General features: G+C 40.5%; 2 protein-coding genes across 6 annotated transcripts in view; one reads left to right on the forward strand and one right to left on the reverse strand.

Moving 5' to 3' along the window:
• LOC133554362 (gastrula zinc finger protein XlCGF57.1-like) overlaps positions 1 to 19,813 on the forward strand; it is a 295,100-nt gene that overhangs the window by 199,992 nt on the left and 75,295 nt on the right. The gene's annotated exons all lie outside the window — the stretch shown is intronic.
• Positions 5,017 to 11,734, reverse strand: LOC133554378 (zinc finger protein 239-like). 2 transcript variants are annotated; one of them, XM_061903070.1, is made up of 3 exons: positions 11,408 to 11,734; positions 8,714 to 8,838; positions 5,017 to 7,081 (listed from the first exon to the last, which is right to left on the reverse strand). In XM_061903070.1, exon 3 carries the CDS (start codon positions 7,029 to 7,031, stop codon positions 5,985 to 5,987), a length of 1,047 nt encoding a protein of 348 aa, XP_061759054.1. In that variant the 5' UTR covers positions 7,032 to 7,081; positions 8,714 to 8,838; positions 11,408 to 11,734; the 3' UTR covers positions 5,017 to 5,984. The 2 variants fall into 2 exon arrangements, with proteins under 2 accessions (XP_061759054.1, XP_061759052.1); XM_061903068.1 differs by lacking the exon at positions 8,714 to 8,838.

Here is a 19,813-nt window from a genome sequence, read left to right on the forward strand (position 1 = left end):
CCACGTTGCCTCTTCGGGCTGTGACCGGGCAGGCCCCATGGGGACAGGCCCGGCCACCAGGCGCTCGCCATCGTGCCCCACCTCCGGGCCTGGCTCCAGAGGGGGGGCCGCGGTGACGCCCGTCCAGGAGAGGGAAATCTGGGTCATTCGATTGTATTTTTCATAGCGGTCTTCGTGCTTTTTTTTCTGATCACTCATCTAGGACTAGTTTGTCTTGGGAGACTCTACCAGGGGGCATAAAGCCCCCGGACAGCATAGCTCATAGGATCATTGGGACATGCAAACTTGTCTACCACGGTAAGGTAGCAGATCAGAGAGGAAACGTGTAAATTGTAAAAAAAAAACTAAAAACAATGATTTGCAAATCCTTTTCAACTTATATTCAATTTAATAAACTGCAAAGACAAGATACTTAACGTTCGAACTGAAAAAAAATATTTTTTGCAAATTTCAGCTCATTTGGAATTTGATGCCTGCAACATGTTTCAAAAAAGCTGGCACAAGTGGGAAAAAACAACTGAGAAAGTTGAGGACAAACACTTATTTGGAAAATCCCACAGGGGAACACGTTACTTGGCAACAGGTGTGTGCCATTATTGGGTATAAAAACAGATTCCATGAAATGCTCAGTCATTCCCAAACAAGGATACGTGAGCAAATTGCCCTAACAGTCTACGAACAACATTTCTCAACAAGCTATTGCAAGGAATTTAGGAATTTCACCATCTACGGTCCGTAATATCATCAAAAGGTTCAAAGAATCTGGAGAAATCACTGCATGAAAACATTGAATGCCGGTGACCTTGTATCCCTCAGGCGGTACTGCAACAAAAAGTGACATCAGGTAGTAAAGGATATCACCACATGGGCTCAGGAACCCTTTAGTAAACCACTGTCAGTAACTACAGTTTGTCGCTACATCTGTAAGTGCAAGTTAAAACTATACTATACAAAGCAAAAACCATTTATCAACCTCACCCAGAAATGCCGCTGGCTTCGCTGAACCCGAGCTCATTTAAGATCCACTGATGCAAAGTGGAAAAGTGTTCTGTGGTCTGACGAGTCCACATTTAAAATAGTTTTTGCAAACTGTGTACATTGTGTTACGTTCCCAGATGGCTCAAAGTCTAGGGATCGTAGGGGAACGCCACATAAAAGCGTATAAATCAAATGAGTTGTAAATTAAAGACACCGAAGCCAAGAATTGAAAACAAAAACTAGTGTATTGAAAAGTAACCATGGGGGGGGTTACAACAAAGACACAAACACTAGTTTAGCTTGGTAATACAGGTGCTGACAAAGAAATTAACAAAACATACCAAAATACACCTCTAGAAAAGAAGGGTAAGCTGACTAACGAAAGCTATTTAATTGGCATAAACCAAAAACCTACCTAACTACTCTAACCAAAGAGGGGGTCCAAAACATACAAAGGTGACAGCCACCACTAAGCCTGGTGTCTCTATACACAAACAAATCCTACGTGTGTAGTGTATAGAGGCCTCTGTCTAAGCTTTCCCAGGACTAGGCTGCAGATACTTACAAAGGTTGAAAGATCAAACAAATAGAAGACAAAGGAAAAGTAGCGCCAAAGACAAAGTAGCGTCCCTCAAAACTCCAGACAGCATGTCAGAAAAAGAATCCCCCTTTCCAGTGGTGAGAAGGTGGCTTTAAGCAGTGGACTGGGATTGGTTGGCCGATCAACAGGTGAAATGAGGAACAGCTGGGAACAGGAACCGGTTGATTGGCAGCAGAGGTCGTGGTTGAGTGTGACCTGTTCAAACAAAAGAAGAAGAAACACAAAAACAAACCACCACTACGTGGAACGTAGCAGAGGAAAAGAACCATCCGGATTGTTGTAAGCGCAAAGTTCAAAAGCCAGCATCTGTGATGGTATGGGGGTGTATTAGTGCCCAAGGCATGGGTAACTTACACATCTGTGAAGGCACCATTAATGCTGAAAGGTACATCAAGCAAAAGAGTGCGGGTACTAGACTGGCCTGCCTGTAGTCCAGACCTGTCTCTCATTGAAAATGTGTGGCGCATTATACCAAGCGTAAAATACAACACTGTTGTCTGTTGAACAACTTAAGCTGTAAATCAAACAATAATGGGAAATAATTCCACCTGAAAACCTTAAAAAATTGGTTTCCTCAGTTCCTAAACGTTTACGGAGTGTTGTTAAAAGGAAAGGCCATGTAACACAGTAGTAAAAATGCCCCAGTGCCAACTTTTTTGCAATGTGTTGCCGCCATTAAATTAAAAGTTAATGTTTATTTGCAAAATAAATTAAGTTGATCTGTTCGAACATTAAATATTTTGTCTTTGCAGTCTTTGAATATAAGTTGAAAATTATTTGCAAATCCTTTTATTCTGTTTTTATTTACGAATTACACAACGTGCCTACTTCACTGGTTTTGGGTTTTGTAATCCATAAAAGTATACCGAGATTGTGTTACACACACACACAACAATGATGTCACACGTAATATGTGCTGCTGATGTTCGAATGTCACAGAAAAAGTCTTAAACAAAATTAATTTACTGTGGCTGCTGTTGTTGAGCAATGAGAGAGGACGCAGACAAAAAGGCTCTGCTTCTGCTACCGGAGTTTTTGTTAAAGGGGAACATTATCACCAGACCTATGTGAGTGTCAATATATACCTTGATGGTGCAGAAAAAAGACCATATATTTTTTTAACCGATTTCCGAACTCTAAATGGGTGAATTTTGGCGAATTAAACGCCTTTCTGTTTATCGCTCTTATTGCGATGACGTCAGAACGTGACGTCTCCGAGGTAATAAAGCCGGCATTTTCATTTTCAACACATTACAAACACCGGGTCTCAGCTCTGTTATTTTCCTTTTTTTCGACAATTTTTTGGAACTTTGGAGACATCATGCCTCGTTGGTGTGTTGTCGGAGGGTGTAACAACACTAACAGGGAGGGATTCAAGTTGCACCACTGGCCCAAAGATGCGAAAGTGTCTGCCGCCAGACCCCCATTGAATGTGGCGGAATGTCTCCACATTTTACCGGCGATGACAGACATGGCACAGAGATGTATGGATAACCTGCAGATGCATTTGCAACGATAAAGTCAACGAAATCACAAAGGTGAGTTTTGTTGATGTTGACTTTTGTGCTAATCAGACATATTTGGTTGCGGCGTGACTGCCAGCTAATCAATGCTAACATGCTATGCTAATCGACGCTAACATGCTATTTACCGGCGGTGCTAAAGCAGACATGGCACAGAGATGTATGGATAACCTGCAGATGCCTTTGCAACTATAAAGTCAACAAATTCACAAAGGTGAGTTTTGTTGATGTTAACTGCCAGCTAATGGATGCTAACATGCTATGCTAATCGATGCTAACATGCTATTTACCGACGGTGCTAAAGCAGACATGGCACAGAGATGTATGGATAACCTGCAGATGCATTTGCAACTATATTACGTTTACTTCCACCGACATTTAATGCGAAAAAAACACTTACCAATCGAAGGATTTAAGTGACTCCAGTGTCACAAAATGCGAAAGTCCTGATCGTTTGGTCCACACATTTTACCGGCGATGCTAAGGATAAGCGAATGAATGATATCATCGTGACAGGGCACCAAATTAAACCAAGATCCTATGCGAAAACTGAATAATAAGGTGAACCAGATGAAATGGATAGTGTCTCAGCTGAACCGCAAGTGGTCAACTTTCTGCAATCAAAAGAAATTGAAATCGACATTAATACCGTCGAAACATGCATCCCACTGAACGGCAGAAACAACAATGCCACTCCAGTGGTCCTCGTGAAACTCGTAAACAGAAAAGCTAAAACGGCACTGCTAAGACAGGAAAAGAAGCTGATGGTAACAAATGTGTACATGAATGAGCACCTCACAGAACGTAACGTTGGAATCACTCAAAAAAGCACGCGACTTGAGAACGCAGGGAAAAATCCAGGGAACTTGGATGCAACTATATTATGTTTCCTTCCACCCACATTTAATGCGAAAAAAACACTTACCAATCGAAGGATTTAAGTTGCTCCAGTGTCACAAGATGCGAAAGTCCTGATCGTTTGGTCCGTACATTTTACTGGTGATGCTAACGCAGCTATTCGGCCATGCTATGGCTATGAATAGCCTCAATAGCTATCTGCTCAATAGCTTCAGTTTCTTCTTCAATACTTTCATACTCCAACCATCCGTTTCAATACATGCGTAATCTGTTGAATCGCTTAAGCCGCTGAAATCCGAGTCTGAATCCGAGCTAATGTCGCTATATCTTGCTGTGGTATTCCCATTGTTTGTTTACATTGGCAGCACTGTATGACGTCACAGGGAAATGGATAGTGGTTTCGAAGATAGCGAAAATAAGGCACTTTATAGCTTTTTTTTAGGGATATTCCGGGACCGGAAAAATTTCGAAAAAAACTTCAAAAAATACAACAAGCCCCTGGGAACTGATTCTTATTATTTTTAACCCTTTTGAAATCGTGATAATGTTCCCCTTTAATGCTGTTGCTGCTCCTGGTACTTGTGCTTTCATCTTTCCTCCATCAAGATAGCTCAGCTTCACAATGTTTGAATATTGACTGCTGATAATAATATTCTTATATTGTTTAGCATATTTCACTTTACTCTTTTTTGCTCAATGAACTGGATGTAAGTGTCCTTATATGTCACTGGTAAGTGTAATGATATATAATTATGTATATACTGTAACAACCTTTCATTTTTTATCTTCATTACTGCTTGATTTAACTCTCATCTTATTTTATCCAGAGAAAACTTGACCATAAAAAGATGCCTGAACATCAACAAATGGTCAATAAACTTCAATAAAACTAAGTATATCAATTTTGGATTGTGTAAAAATGTAAAACACATGATGATGGATATTGAAATACATTTTTGGAGTTATAAATAAAAAAACTAAGCTGGGAACTACATATAAATCATATAAAGAACAATATATCAACCATGACTGCAAAACTAAATAGAATAAAAAACATTTTCACAAGTATTAACTAGATTTATTGTTATCAAATTTTGTTGAAGCATACATTGTTTATTGCATAAAGGTCTGGGGACATATATATAAAATAATCGCAAAACAATATTCATATGACAAAAGAAAGTAAAAGAGATAATTAACAGAATGGATTATAAAGAACCAACAAAGGATTCATAATGTCAAACATTTTAAAAGTAATTGATCTTGTATAAAACTCAACTGCTCAAATGATGTATAAAGTAAATAATAATATGCTCCCAGAAGTGGTCCAGAAGATATTTCAGATGTAAAACCAGTAAATATGAACTGAGATAGATTTATGTGTAGTCAAAAGCAAAAGAATGAACAAATGTAAAACAAATATGTCCATCCATTCATTCATTTACTACCCCTTATTTCCTTTGGGGTCGCCTATCTCAGCTACAATCGTGCAGAAGGCGGTGTACACCCTGAACAAGTCGCCACCTGATCGCAGTAAAACAAATATGTATATCATATAAATGAGTTCATCCATGGAATCATTTACAATTAGATATACAAATATGTAAAGCATCATTATATATATATACATATATATATAAAAAACATACAATACTATTATGAATACATATAAAGTGAATTATAAAAGTACACAATGTTGTATATTATTGTACTTGACTGAAATTAAATCACCAATCTAAAGTATCTAATTTATGAATGAATCTTCTTAGAAAGATTGTGTTACATTCACAGCAAGGATGTCACAGATCTTATATGTGCTAATGTTGTTAACAAGTTAAAGACTTGACAGCTTATTTTAAATCCTCCAGCACATTTGTGTTTCTTACACTGGTACTTAAAAGAGAATCTTTCACCACACACACTGCAACTCTACACTTTATCTCACCTGTGTGTGTTCTCATGTGCACGTTAAAACAGTGACTTTATGTAAAACCTTTACAACATACTGAACACATAAAAGGTTTTTAACCAGTGTGTATTCTTGTGTGTCTTAATAAATATGCCTTCTGGGTGAATCTTTTACTACAAATTGAGCACATGAATGTTTTGTCTCCAGTGTGTGTTCTCATGTGTGCTTTCAAAGATTGATTTTGTGCAAAACCTTTACCACATATTGAACATGTATAAGGTTTTTCACCAGTGTGTATTCTTGTGTGCATGATCAAATTTGCCTTCTGTGTGAATCTTTTACTACAAATTGAGCACATGAATGGTTTTTCGCCAGTGTGCGTTCTCATGTGTACTTTCAACTCACTACTTTGTATAAAACATTTACCACACAATGAACATGAAAAACATTTTTCCCCAGTGTGTATTACCATGTGTATTTGCAAATGTTGCTTCCGGGCAAAATATTTACCGCAGATAGAACAGGAAAAGGGTTTTTCTCCCGTGTGTATTCTCATGTGTACTTTCAAATCACCACTTTGTACAAAACCTTTCCCACATTCTGAGCAGGAAAAAGGTTTTTCTCCAGTGTGTGTTCTCATGTGTACTTTTAGATGACAATGGTGCTTAAAAGTTTTTTCACAGTAAGAACATGTCAAGTGTGTGTTGTCAGTGTGACATGTCTTATTATCTTTTAAGTCTTCATCATCAGTGTCAGGAGAGTGAGACTTTGTGTCGTCACTATCTGATAGTGGAGCTAAGATCTTGTCTGCTTGTGATCCTCCACAGTGGTCTCCATCAGCTTCTGTTGTCATGTGTTGAGTTGAGCTGCTGCTTGGAGGCTCCGCCTCTCTCTTCTCCTCACTTTCATCTTTGACCTCATCATCTTCACTCTTCACAATCACACCAATCACTGCGAACTGCTCCAAACATTCAAGATGGTCCCCCTCCTGACTGATGCTGTGTTCCTCCTCTTCCTCTTTAATGTGGGGGGTCTCTAGCGCCTCCTCTTCCTCTTTGAAATGGTGGGTAAGTGGGTCCTCCTTCTCATTTTTAATGTGCAGTGTCTGTGGCGCCTCTTCTTCCTTTTTAATGTGGACGGGCTGTGGCTCTTCCTTCACCATCCTGAAGCTCCACTTCGATTGCTCAGGGAGAAAATGTTCTTCACAGACGTCTGCAGGACACAACAAGACAAACTTGTTTAAGAGATATCCAGCTTTGCTCAGTCAAACAATGTATTCAGTATGTTTACATGTACTTCAGAAAAATAAGAAATGGCTTGACTAACTTGAAATCTCAGTGGCAGAAAAACACAACACTCTTTATAGCATTATTTACAAGGAAATAAAAAACATTCTGAACGAGGGGAATCTTCACTTGGAATGGGCGATATGTGTATATATTAGGGGTGTAACGGTACGTGTATTTGAATTGAACCATTTCGGTACGGGGGTTTCGGTTCGGTTCGGAGGTGTACCGAACGAGTTGACATGCTAGCAGCTAGCAGGCTAGGACAACATGTTAAAGCCAGAGCTGGAAGACCATCCTGCCTCGTTAAGATCTCCCGTTTGGGAACACTTTGGCTGCGCGATACAACAATGGAGGACGGAGGTTTGCCAAGATATTTCAGCAGCTGCTTCTGACAACACGTCAAACATGTATTGCACCTTTCCTGCTTCTGGCTCCCATAGTGTCTCCCTTGCGCACACAACCCTTCACTCTACCTGGCAGTGGGTCTCCACAGCTTTGGACTCCAGGGTAAATGAAGAGTCCAGCGATTAGTTGCAAATCGTGGTTTTATTGAGGTCTTGCACACAGCCAATCCGACAAAACACTAGCCACTCCTGTGCTCTACCGCTCCCTCACCTCGCTCGCCCGCACACTCACTGACTTCACATGCTGTCACATATTAAACGGCCACACACACACACACACATACGCTAATCTCATAACACAGTGGTTCTCAACCTTTTTTCAGTGATGTACCCCCTGTGAACATTTTTTTATTTCAAGTACCCCCTAGTCAGAGCAAAGCATTTTTGGTTGGAAAAAAAAACGATAAAGAAGTAAAATACAGCACTATGTCATCAGTTTCTGATTGATTAAATTGTATAACAGTGCAAAATATTGCTCATTTTTAGTTGTCTTTTTTGAACTATTTAGAAAGAAAGATATAAAAATAACTGAAAACTTGTTAAAAAAAGAAACATGTGATTCAATTATAAATAAAAATTTCTACACATAGAAGTAATCATCACCTTAAAGTGCCCTCTTTGGGGATTGTAATAGAGATCCATCTGGATTCATCAACTTCATTCTAAACATTTCTTCACAAAAAAAGAAATCTTTAACATCAATATTTATGGAACATGTCTACAAAAAACGACGGGCGGTGTTGATGAACGTGGACCCCGACTTAAACAAGTTGAAAAACTTATTGGGGTGTTAGCATTTAGTGGTCAATTGTATGTACTGTACTGTGCAATCTACTAATAAAAGTCTCAATCAATCAACCAAAAAAGCAATTTATATGTAGAAAGAATTTGTTAAGAAACCATTCTGAGCCTTAACTTATTTAGTTTTTATTCTATATATGTTATATATGTATTAACCCTGGCAATGGACCCTGTGTGTATCATATGTATGTTATGCCATTGTTTACAAATTTGGAAAATAAATAACCAAAAAATTTATATTTTGTTGTTTTCTTACTGTACCGAAGATGAACCGAACCGTGACCTTTAAACCGAGGTACGTACCAGCATGTTTTTGGATGGGAAAATTGTGATATTAAGTCGGCTCTTACCAGAGACATCAGTGGATTACTGGACCTCCTCCTGCAGCAGCTGGTAAAAAAAGGCAGCTGCGAGCTTGGCTCCTCCATGGCAGCCATCCGACTTTGAGGTATGACTTTACAATCTCACTAAAACACTAGTAACACAATAAGCAGATAAGGGATCTTCCAGAATCATCCTAGTATATGTGTCTAATTACATCTGAAACGCTCACACTGCTGCCGCCTAGAGCCGTCGCTTTTTTTTTTGTGCTTCACTCTAACTTTCCTTATCCGCAAATCGTTCATGCTCGCTCAAATTAATGGGGAAATCGTTGCTTTCTCGGTCCAAATACCTCTTGCTGCTTGAGGCTATGATTATAAACAATGTGAGGATGTGAGGAGCCCTCACACCGGTGACGTCACGCGCACATCGTCTGCTACATCCGGTAAAGGCAAGGCTTTTTTATTAGCGACCAAAAGTTGCGAACTTTATCGTCGATAATCTCTGTTATATCCTTTCAGCAAACATATGGCAATATCGCTAAATGATCAAATATGACACTTAAAATGGATCTGCTATCCCTGTTTGAATAAGAAAATCTCATTTCAGTAGGCCTTTAACATTTGACAACCAAACAATTAAACAAGGCGACTCGATAAAGAATATGGGTATTATCTTCGACCCAACTCTCTCGTTTGAGTCACACATTAAGAATGTTACTGAAAGGGCCTTCTTTCATCTCCGTAATATCGCTCAAATTTGCTCAATTTTGTCCACGAGCAATGCCCACATATGCGGTCCTCTCCAAGGTTTCTCATAGTCATCATTGTCACTGTCACCGACCTACCGCTGGAGTGAGTTTTCCTTTCCCTTATGTGGGCTCTACCGAGGATGTCGTTGTGATTTGTGTTGTGGTTTGTGAAGCCCTTTGAGACACTAGTGATTAAGGGCTATACAAATAAACATTGATTGATTGATTGATTTCCTGCAGGAACTTGTTTTAACCCTTCATGAGGATTGAGATTGAATCTTTCTCTAATCGGAATTATGTGAGTCTCCCGTCGGTCGGCATTCCAGCAAGATTGAAAATATTACAGTAAGTGTGTGTTATATTATGGTTTAATATGGTTGGTTTGTATGTTTAGCAGCTAGCAATGCTACATGATGTTATAGTGTCACAATAAAGCAGCATCCGTTTAGCACATGGCTTCTAAAACGTATTACTCTTCCTCTTTGTATTCGGGATCAAAAATATAAGGTTCTGGATCATATTTTTTCCAAACGTAATTGTTGTTTGCTCTCACAGAGTTTGCTTGATTCCCTTTGTTGTTGATTCGGGAAGGGATCTGTGGTTCCTAGCGTGACGTCACGCGATCACGGGGCTGGCTTCCTCATTATCTCTCAAAATGGCTCGGGAATGTCCGTGAAATTAATACTATTTTGATCAGATCTATTTATTTGCAAACTTTGTAAGTCTTTTGGTGTCATAAATCAGATATATATGATAATAGCTTCAATATAAAGGCAACTTGTTTTTCCCAATCTACTGCTACTTTAAAGGGGAACATTATCACAATTTCTGAAGGGTTAAAACCAATAAAAATCAGTTCCCAGTGGCTTATTTTATTTTTTGAAGTTTTTCTCAAAATTTTACCCATCACGCAATATCCCGAAAAACGGCTTCCAAGTGCCTGATTTTAACCATCGTTATATCCACCCGTCCATTATCTTGTGACGTCACAGCGTGATCACACAGAAACAAACATTCTTGTGTGGATATCGGGAAAAATAACAGAGCTGATTTGACTTGATGCGTGTAATAAGATTGAGAACATGGCGGATTGCTTCATGTTGTGACGTCACGGGTGAAAGGTCATCGCTCGACAGGCTATCAATTGAAAGGCGTTTAAATCGCCAAATTCACCCTTTTAGAGTTCGGAAATCGGTTAAAAAAACATATGTTCTTTTTACTGCAACATCAAGGTATATATTGACGCTTACATAAGTCTGGTGATAATGTTCCCCTTTAAAAGTAATTAATAAATAAATGTTTGTATTTGCTAAACTTTATAAAACACTTCCACACGGACCGAATCAACTATTGGCTTTTCTGGCTTTCAATCAATCCCAGAGATGCCAAAAAGACATCATGTTACAAGGAAAGAACATATTGATATTAAGAAAATGCCCCATAACAATTTTGCAAATTCGATGACGTAATGCCCTGCAGCCACGTGGGAAACAATGCAGTTGTTCTTATTAAAAGTATTTGTTTGCCAATAAATACAAAATATATTTCCATAACCAACTATTTTACTTTCACTTCTTGACAATGCTCCTCTGTAATGTAATGTTCTGACTGCATGCATAGAGCGGTGACCGTCTATTCTGTCCTTGCAGAGTTCCTGTAGCATGCGCAAAAATGTTGCGCAGTATCACAAGTGCAAGAGTACAACAATAAGATGGCTTCCATGTAAACTCACCCAAGACGTGTTGCAATGTGCGTTATTTAACATCTCCACACACTTAACTTATTCCAACTGTTCTTTCATGTTAATAATCAATTATAACCTTTTGCTGGAGAAAGTTCCTTCTCGTACTTTGCTATCTTTCTTTTTAACACTACAACTATTTCTTCAACAAGCAGTTAGTCGCTGATTCACCAACAATCTCAGCATTGCTATTTTACCGATCTTCACACAATCCCAACACTTTATACTCACACTTGATCTCTTCTCAGCGATGTCTTGATCACTTCCGCGTCTCTTTGTTAGCAGCTAACATGCTAAGCTAACTAGTCAGCTAAGCTAGCTAGCAAGCTCAGCCTGAGAAGAGACGCTTCAAAGTTCACTGAGAGAAGTTAAGTTAATACTGACACGAAAAACTAATAAAGTTAGGGTCTTCATACGATTGACGAATGAGTACAAAATAATCAATGCAGACTTAAAGACCGCACTGCTACGTTGCGTTTTACGACACGTTTGGTACAGGACCACACGATCGTCCGCGCATGCGCAAAGAACACTTCCCTTCCCATGCTGTGGACATTACCAGAGCTGACAATTATTATCTATTACCATCTGCTGGTCACATGATGTATTACAGTCAGTTGAGCTGCATATAACCACTTGGAAAATGCCTACTTCTCAAACCTGCTGCAGTATAAAGATGGATTTTTCAAACAATAATTTTAATGGTGGGGGTCAGTGTCTACTAGTTATGGCAACGGAGGAGACAATTAAATAGATAAGAAAACGAGTAAGCGCAAGAAGTCTCAACCAGTCTACATGTGCTTTGTGGACTTGGAGAAGGCATTCGACCGTGTCCCTCGGGAAGTCCTGTGGGGAGTGCTCAGAGAGTATGGGGTATCGGACTGTCTTATTGTGGCGGTCCGCTCCCTGTATGATCAGTGTCAGAGCTTGGTCCGCATTGTCGGCAGTAAGTCGGACCCGTTTCCAGTGAGGGTTGGACTCCGCCAAGGCTGCCCTTTGTCACCGATTCTTTTCGTAACTTTTATGGCCAGAATTTATAGGCGCAGTCGAGGCGTTGAGGGGATCCGGTTTGGTGGATGCAGGATTAGGTCTCTGCTTTTTGTAGATGAAGTGGTCCTGATGGCTTTACCCAAGATTTTCAGCTTTCAGTGGATTGGTTTGCAGCCGAGTGTGAAGCGACTGGGATAAGAATCAGCACCTCCAAGTCCAAGTCCATGGTTCTCACCCGGAAAAGGGTGGAGTGCCCCAAGTGGAGGAGTTCAAGTACCTAAGAGTCTTGTTCACGACTGAGGGAAGAGTGGATCGTGAGATCGACAGGCGGATCAGTGCAGTGTTTTCAGTAATGCGGACACTGTATAGATCCGCTGTGGTGAAGAAGGAGCTGAGCCGGAAGGCAAAGCTCTCAAGTTACCGGTCAATCTACATTCCCATCCTCACCTATGGTCATCAATCAATCAATCAATCAATGTTTATTTATATAGCCCTAAATCACCAGTGTGTCAAAGGGCTGCACAAACCACAACAACATCCTCGATAGAGCCCACATAAGGGCAAGGAAAACTCACCCCAATGGGACGTCGGTGACAGTGACAATGATGACTATGAGAAACCTTGGAGAGGACCGCATATGTGGGCAACCCCCCCCCCCCCCCCCCCCCGTGCCCCCCTTTAGGGGACCGAAAGCAATGGATGTCGAGCGGGTCTAACATGATATTGCGAAAGTCCAATCCGTGGTGGATCCAACACAACCGTGAAAGTCCAGTCCAAAGTAGATCCAATATGGTGGCGAGAGTCCCGTCCAAAGTGGAGCAAGCAGGAAACCATCCCAAGCGGATGCGGATCAGCAGCGCAGAGATGTCCCCAACCGATACACAGGCGAGCGGTCCATCCTGGGTCCCGATTCTGGACGAGCGGTCCATCCTGGGTCCGACTCTGGACAGCCAATACCTCATCCATGGCCACCGGACCGGAACCACTCCACAAGGGAGAGGGGCACAGAGGAGAAAAAGAAAAGAAACGGCAGATCAGCTGGTCTAAAAAGGGCGTCTATTTAAAGGCTAAAGTATACAAATAGGTTTTAAGATGAGACTTAAATACTTCTATTGAAGTAGCATCTCGAACTGTTACCGGGAGGGCATTCCAGAGTACTGGAGCCCGAATGGTATACTGAGCCAGTATAGGCGTGATTTGATCAAACTTTCTTCTTCTTGTCGAAAGTCTAGCAGCCGCATTTTGTACCAACTGTAATCGTTTAATGCCAGACATAGGGAGACCCGAAAATAGTACGTTACAGTAATCGAGACAAGACGTAACAAACGCATGGATAATGATCTCAGCGTCGTTAGTGGACAAAATGGAGCGAATTTTAGCGATATTACGGAGATGAAAGAAGGCCGTTTTAGTAACTCTTTTAATGTGTGACTCAAAGGAGAGAGTTGGGTTGAAGATAATACCCAGATTCTTTACCGTGTCGCCTTGTTCAATTGTTTGGTTGTCAAATGTTAAAGTTGTATTATTAAATAGAGGTCGGTGTCTAGCAGGACCGATAATCAGCATTTCGTTTTTTTTGGCGTTGAGTTACAAAAAGTAGGCGGACATTCATTGTTTAATTTCATTAAGACACGCCTCCAGCTGACTACAGTCGGGCGTGTTGGTCAGCTTTAGGGGCATGTAGAGTTGGGTGTGATCAGCATAACAGTGAAAGCTAGCACCGTATTTGCGTATTATGTTATGTCATGAGCTTTGGGTTATGACCGAAAGGACAAGATCATGGGTACAAGCGGGCGAAATGAGTTTCCTCCGCCGGGTGGCGGGTCTCTCCCTTAGAGATAGGGTGGGAAGCTCCGTCATCCGGGAGGAGCTCAAAGTTAAGTCGCTGCTACTCCACATCGAGAGGAGCCAGACAAAGTGGTTCGGGCATCTGGTCAGGATGCCACCCGAATGCTTTCTTAAGAAGGTGTTTAGGGCACGTGCAACCGGTAGGAGGCCATGGGGAAGACCCAGGACACGTTGGGAAGACTATGTCTCCTGGCTGGCCTGAGAACGCCTTTGGATCCCCTGGGAAGAGCTGGACGAAGTTGCTGGGGAGAGGAAAGTCTGGGCTTCACTGCTTCCTCCGCGACCCGACCTCGGATAAGCAGAAGAAGATGGATGGATGTGTAGTAAGCGCAAAAAGGAAAATAGTGGTGGCAGCAGTTGCAATGCAACAGCTGATTGATTGATTGATTGATTGAAACTTTCATTATTAGATTGCACAGTACAATACATATTCCGTACAATTGACCACTAAATGGTAACACCAGAATATGTTTTTCAACTTGTTTAAGTCGGGGTCCACGTAAATCTATTCCTAGTGAGGTGAGGATGATGGGGAATTAGGGGTGACAAAAAGGTAGATCACCTGTGACTGACAAGGATTATAAGGGATACCATTGGGGAGGTCAAATTTTTCAACATTCTGTAAAATAACCTACTCAGTGGCCTAGTGGTTAGAATTTCCGCCCTGAGATCGGTAGGTTGTGGGTTCAAATCCCTGCCGAGTCATAGCAAAGACTATTAAAAATGGGACCATTACCTCTCTGCTTCGCACTCAGCATCAAGGGTTGGAATTGGGGGATTAAATAACCAAAAATGATTCCTGGGCGCTGCACCGCTCCTGCCCACTGCTCCTCTCAACTCCCAGAGGGTGAACAAAGGGATGGGTTGAATGCAGATGAAAAATTTCAACACACCCAGTGTGTGTGTGACAATCATTGGTACACAGTGGACACGGGTGAAAGTTGGTAAGTAAAGGCAGAATGTATGCAGAGGCATAGTAACTGGGATCCATGTAAAGGACAACATGGAGGAACTTCAGCAACAGATTAGAAGGAGGAATAAAACGGTTAAAACTGCACATAGAACGATGAGAGGGACTGAGAAATTGGAAACAGAAACTGTAATGGTTGAGTTCGAGGCAAAGGAAATCCCCCCAGAAGTGTTATTGCTGGTGTCATGAATGCAACACATGAGAACAAGTCCAAGACTGAAAGAATCCAGGTTGTGGTAAGGGCAGCAGAGCACCATTTGGATATGATAGGCTTAAGATGGGAGGAAATCAATGATGTGTTGCAAGCTACTAAATAATGATAGTCATTATTTATAGAATGCTAGGCGTCTGATTGCAAATCGTCAAGAATTCAAACACTTTTTTGATAGTAAAGTGAAAAAAGCTGACATAATATGTATTCAGGAATCATGGTTGAATCTTGACTTTGTTAATAAAGGATATGTATGTATTAAATGTGATAGGGCACATTGGAGGATGTGTGACATTTATAAAACAAGATACTTTGTACTGTGTTATGGCGTCGGGAGGAGTAGGAGTCTATTGTAGTGTGAGAGGAAGATGGGTTTTGGAAAAGCGAACTGGGGAAAGTTTTCAGAAGTTAGTCAAAAGTAATTTGAAGAAATTGATGTTGACAATTAAGTCACAATAGTGACTATCTAGTGAGTATCTTGCAGGAACTATCCCGAAGCGTAAGGAAAGTAAAAGCAAGGAGATTATAGTACGGTGGTGGAATGAAGCCTGCAAGGTAGCTATTAAAAGTAGGAACAATGCATTTAAATTGATTAAAAGGAAACATTATTTTCAGCATCTGATTCAGTGTAAACAATCTCAAGATGTGGTCAGGAGAACGATAAGATGATCTAAAAGGGAATATTGGAAAGGATGTTGTGAGTCTATTGGGAGCAAAATTAGTATTACACAAGTATGGGGTGTGGTTCGAAAGATTTGTGGGGATAGAAGAATTTGGGCCCTTCCTGTTCTCAGTGACAGAAGAGTGACTGCAGTGAATGATTGTCAAGCCTGGATTGTGGTTATTTTTGCTTCTTCGATGCAGAGAGGATACGGGACGAGCCAAACGAGAGTGTAAGTACATGGTTTATTTGAATACTAAATACAAAAAGAATCGAACTAAGAGCGCTCACAAAGAGGTACAAAACGTGGCTACAAAAATACAAACAGGAAAACAAAACACCTGCTCGATGGCATGTAAGACGATAAACTATAAACTTAAACGTGCACTGTGGCAGAACTATGAACAACTAAAACAAAAACACTTACTGTGACCGAAACAAGGGGCATGGATAGCAGGGTGCGTAGCAGGTAATCGAGAAGGCATGAAGGCAAGCACATGCAAAAATCCCAGACTGATGGACAGAAAATAAAATCCTTAAATAGTAAATAGTAAATAAATAAATAAATAAATAAATAGTAATAGTAATGAGAAACAGGTGTGAGAGGCTGATGATCAGGGCGTGACTAGGGGAAACTAATGAGTAACTATGGTAACAAAACAAACCAGGAAGTGAAAAGACAGAACCAAATGTCCAAAAAACCAAACCGAACATGACCAAAACAAAACATGATCCATAGGTATGACAATGATAAAGAGAAGACTGAATTATTGGCTGAGATTTTTGCTAAGGTTTACAGTTCTGTGAATTTGACCGAGCCAGAAAAACAAGGCCGAATCAATCAATCAATCAATCAATTTTTATTTATATAGCCCTAAATCACAAGTGTCTCAAAGGGCTGCACAAGCCACAACGACATCCACAGTTCAGATCCCAAGGGCAAGGAAAAACTCAACCCAGTGGGATGTCAATTAGAATGACAATGAGAAACCATGGAGAGGACCACATCCCACCTCAACGGTAAATGTAAATAATCAAATGTATATACTTGTTCTTATGCTTTCTGAACTCACAATGTTCACTGCTCGCTGTACATATATCCTATGAAGTCAGACCTACACTGGTTCAATATCCATTTCTCACATTATATAATTGTTGTTGACTGAACTGCTGATATCAACCAAACCTAACCCCCCAAGCCCCCACGTCCCAACCTTCTCCACATCCCAACCATAATGTAAATATTTCAATGTATATACCAGGGATAGTGAACCTATGGCTCTAGAGCCAGATGTGGCTCTTTTGATGACTGCATCTGGCTCTCGGATAAATCTGAGCGGACTTTTGATTGATTGATTGATACTTTTATTAGTAGATTGCACAGTTCAGTACATATTCCGTACAATTGACCACTAAATGGTAACACCCGAATAAGTTTTTCAATTTAATCAATTCATGGTACAAATATATACTACCAACATAATACAGTCATCACACAAATTAATCATCATAGTATGTACATTGAATTATTTACATTATTTACAATCCGGGGGGTGGGATGAGGACCTTTGGTTGATATCAGAACTTCAGTCATCAACAATTGCATCAACAGAGAAATGTGGACATTGAAAAAGTGTAGGTCTTATTTAGTAGGGTATGTACAGCCAGCAGAGAACATAGTGAGTTCAGATAGCATAAGAACAAGTATATACATTAGAAGTACATTTGAGTTGTTTATAATCCGGGGAGATGGGATGTGAATGGAGGAGGGTATTAGTAAAGTGTTGAAGTTGCTTGGAGGTGTTGTTTTAGAGCGGTTTTGAAGGAATATAGAGATGCACTTACTTTTATACCTGTTGGGAGTGCATTCCACATTGATGTGGCATAGAAAGAGTATGAGTTAAGACCTTTGTTAGATCGGAATCTGGGTTTAACGTGGTTTGTGGAGCTCCCCCTGGTGTTGTGGTTATGGTGGTAATTTACGTTAAGGAAGTAGTTTGACATGTACTTCGGTATCGAGGAGTTGTAGCGGATTTTATAGACTAGGCTCAGTGCAAGTTGTTTTACTCTGTCCTCCACCCTGAGCCAGCCCACTTTGGAGAAGTGGGTTGAATTGAGGTGTGATCGGGGGTGGAGGTCTAAAAGTAACCGGACTAGCTTATTCTGGGATGTTTGGAGTCTAGATTTGAGGGTTTTGGAGGTGCTGGGGTACCAGGAGGTGCAAGTGTAATCAAAGAAGGGTTGAATCAGAGTTCCCGCTAGAATCCTCAAGGTGCTTTTGTTGACCAGAGAGGAGATTCTGTAGAGGAATCTCGTTCTTTGGTTGACCTTTTTGATCACCTTGGTTGCCATTTTATCACAGGAAAGATTAGCCTCTAGAAGAGAACCTGTAGAATAACATTGCTTAACACGATAAGTAATGAATAATTCCACTTGTAATCACAGTGTTAAAAATAACGTTCAAAATATAAAACATTCTCATGCTTTTTTATGTTCAAGAAGTTGCGTTAATGGTAAGAAGTAATTTATTTATTATTGGTTAGTGTGGGGCTTGCCCTCCTAGGGGTTCTTCAGACCACCAAGAGCCTGTTTTAGGGTTACAATATTGTTTTATTTTATTTTTCTCTCAGTTGCTTTCCAGCAATTGTCTTTTTCTCTTTCGTCCTCACTCGCGCTCTGGCTTCAGCCTCAATCCCGTCTCTCCTCCTGGCTGCTGCTTATAACAGAGCGACAGGTGATTAGATAACAAGGCCCAGGTGGGCCTTTTACGCACCTGTCGCTGATTTCAAGGCCGGTCCTGGCAACATCCCGCTTTGCAGCAGGCCCGCAGGCCACGTCCCCTCCACAGTTAACTTCAGAATAACAATGTTAATACAAAGAATAAAAGACCTATTATACTCTGGAAATGTTGGTCTTACTTAAAAATTCACAGCGTTTAGTTTTGTTCAGTGTTAAAAAAAATATTATATGGCTCCTAAGGAAATACATTTTAAAATATTTGGCATCTTGGCTCTCTCAGCCAAAAAGGTTTCCGAGCCCTGGTATATACTCTGATGATTAACTTGTGTGAGGACTGTATTATACTGATAGTATATATTTGTACCATGAATTGATTCACGTGGACCCCGACTTAAACAAGTTGAAAAACTTATTTGGGTGTTACCATTTAGTGATGAATTGTACAGAATATGTACTGTACTGTGCAATCTAATAATTAAAGTTTCAATCAATCAATCAAAACCCCAAGATGTATCAGGCTCTTAAGAGTCCCACCCACAGGTCCCAGTACCCTCCGTTTTGCTGTCAAAGTCAGTCTGTATATAGTATGCCTTTCGAAGCATAAAAACACCCTTTTTTCTAATATGTGCAGAGTTTCTCTCATTGACCATACCCTCCATAATCTTACAAATGTTTGACATCAGGGCTAAGGGTCTATAACTTCCTGGTTTACTGGCATCTTTTCCTGCTTTATATATAGGAACTATGATTGCTTCTTTCCAGCTTCTTTGCAAAGACCCTACATCCCATACCTTATTAATTACATACAAAAGCTTTTTGAGGCACCCATTGCTCAGACGTTTCATTATACTATACGTTACTTCATCAATGTTTTGTCTTGTTCAGTGAATATTTAAATTCCATCCATCCATCCATTTTCTACCGCTTATTCCCTTTTGGGATGGCGGGGGGCGCTGGTGCCTATCTCAGATACAATCGGGCGGAAGGCGGTGTACACCCTGGACAAGTCGCCACCTCATCGCAGGGCCAACACAGATAGACAGACAACATTCACACTCACATTCACACACTAGGGCCAATTTAAATTCCTCTAATATAAAAAAAGCATTTTGGGCCAGTCAAAAGCAGATTTTATACAAAATGCTCGGCTATTTTCAAATGTATTTTTCTTTCTTTTAACACTAGCTTCCTGTGCACTTAACATGTGACTTTAAGGTT

This window comes from Nerophis ophidion, linkage group LG06 (assembly GCF_033978795.1).
Source record: "Nerophis ophidion isolate RoL-2023_Sa linkage group LG06, RoL_Noph_v1.0, whole genome shotgun sequence".
NCBI lineage: Eukaryota > Metazoa > Chordata > Actinopteri > Syngnathiformes > Syngnathidae > Nerophis > Nerophis ophidion.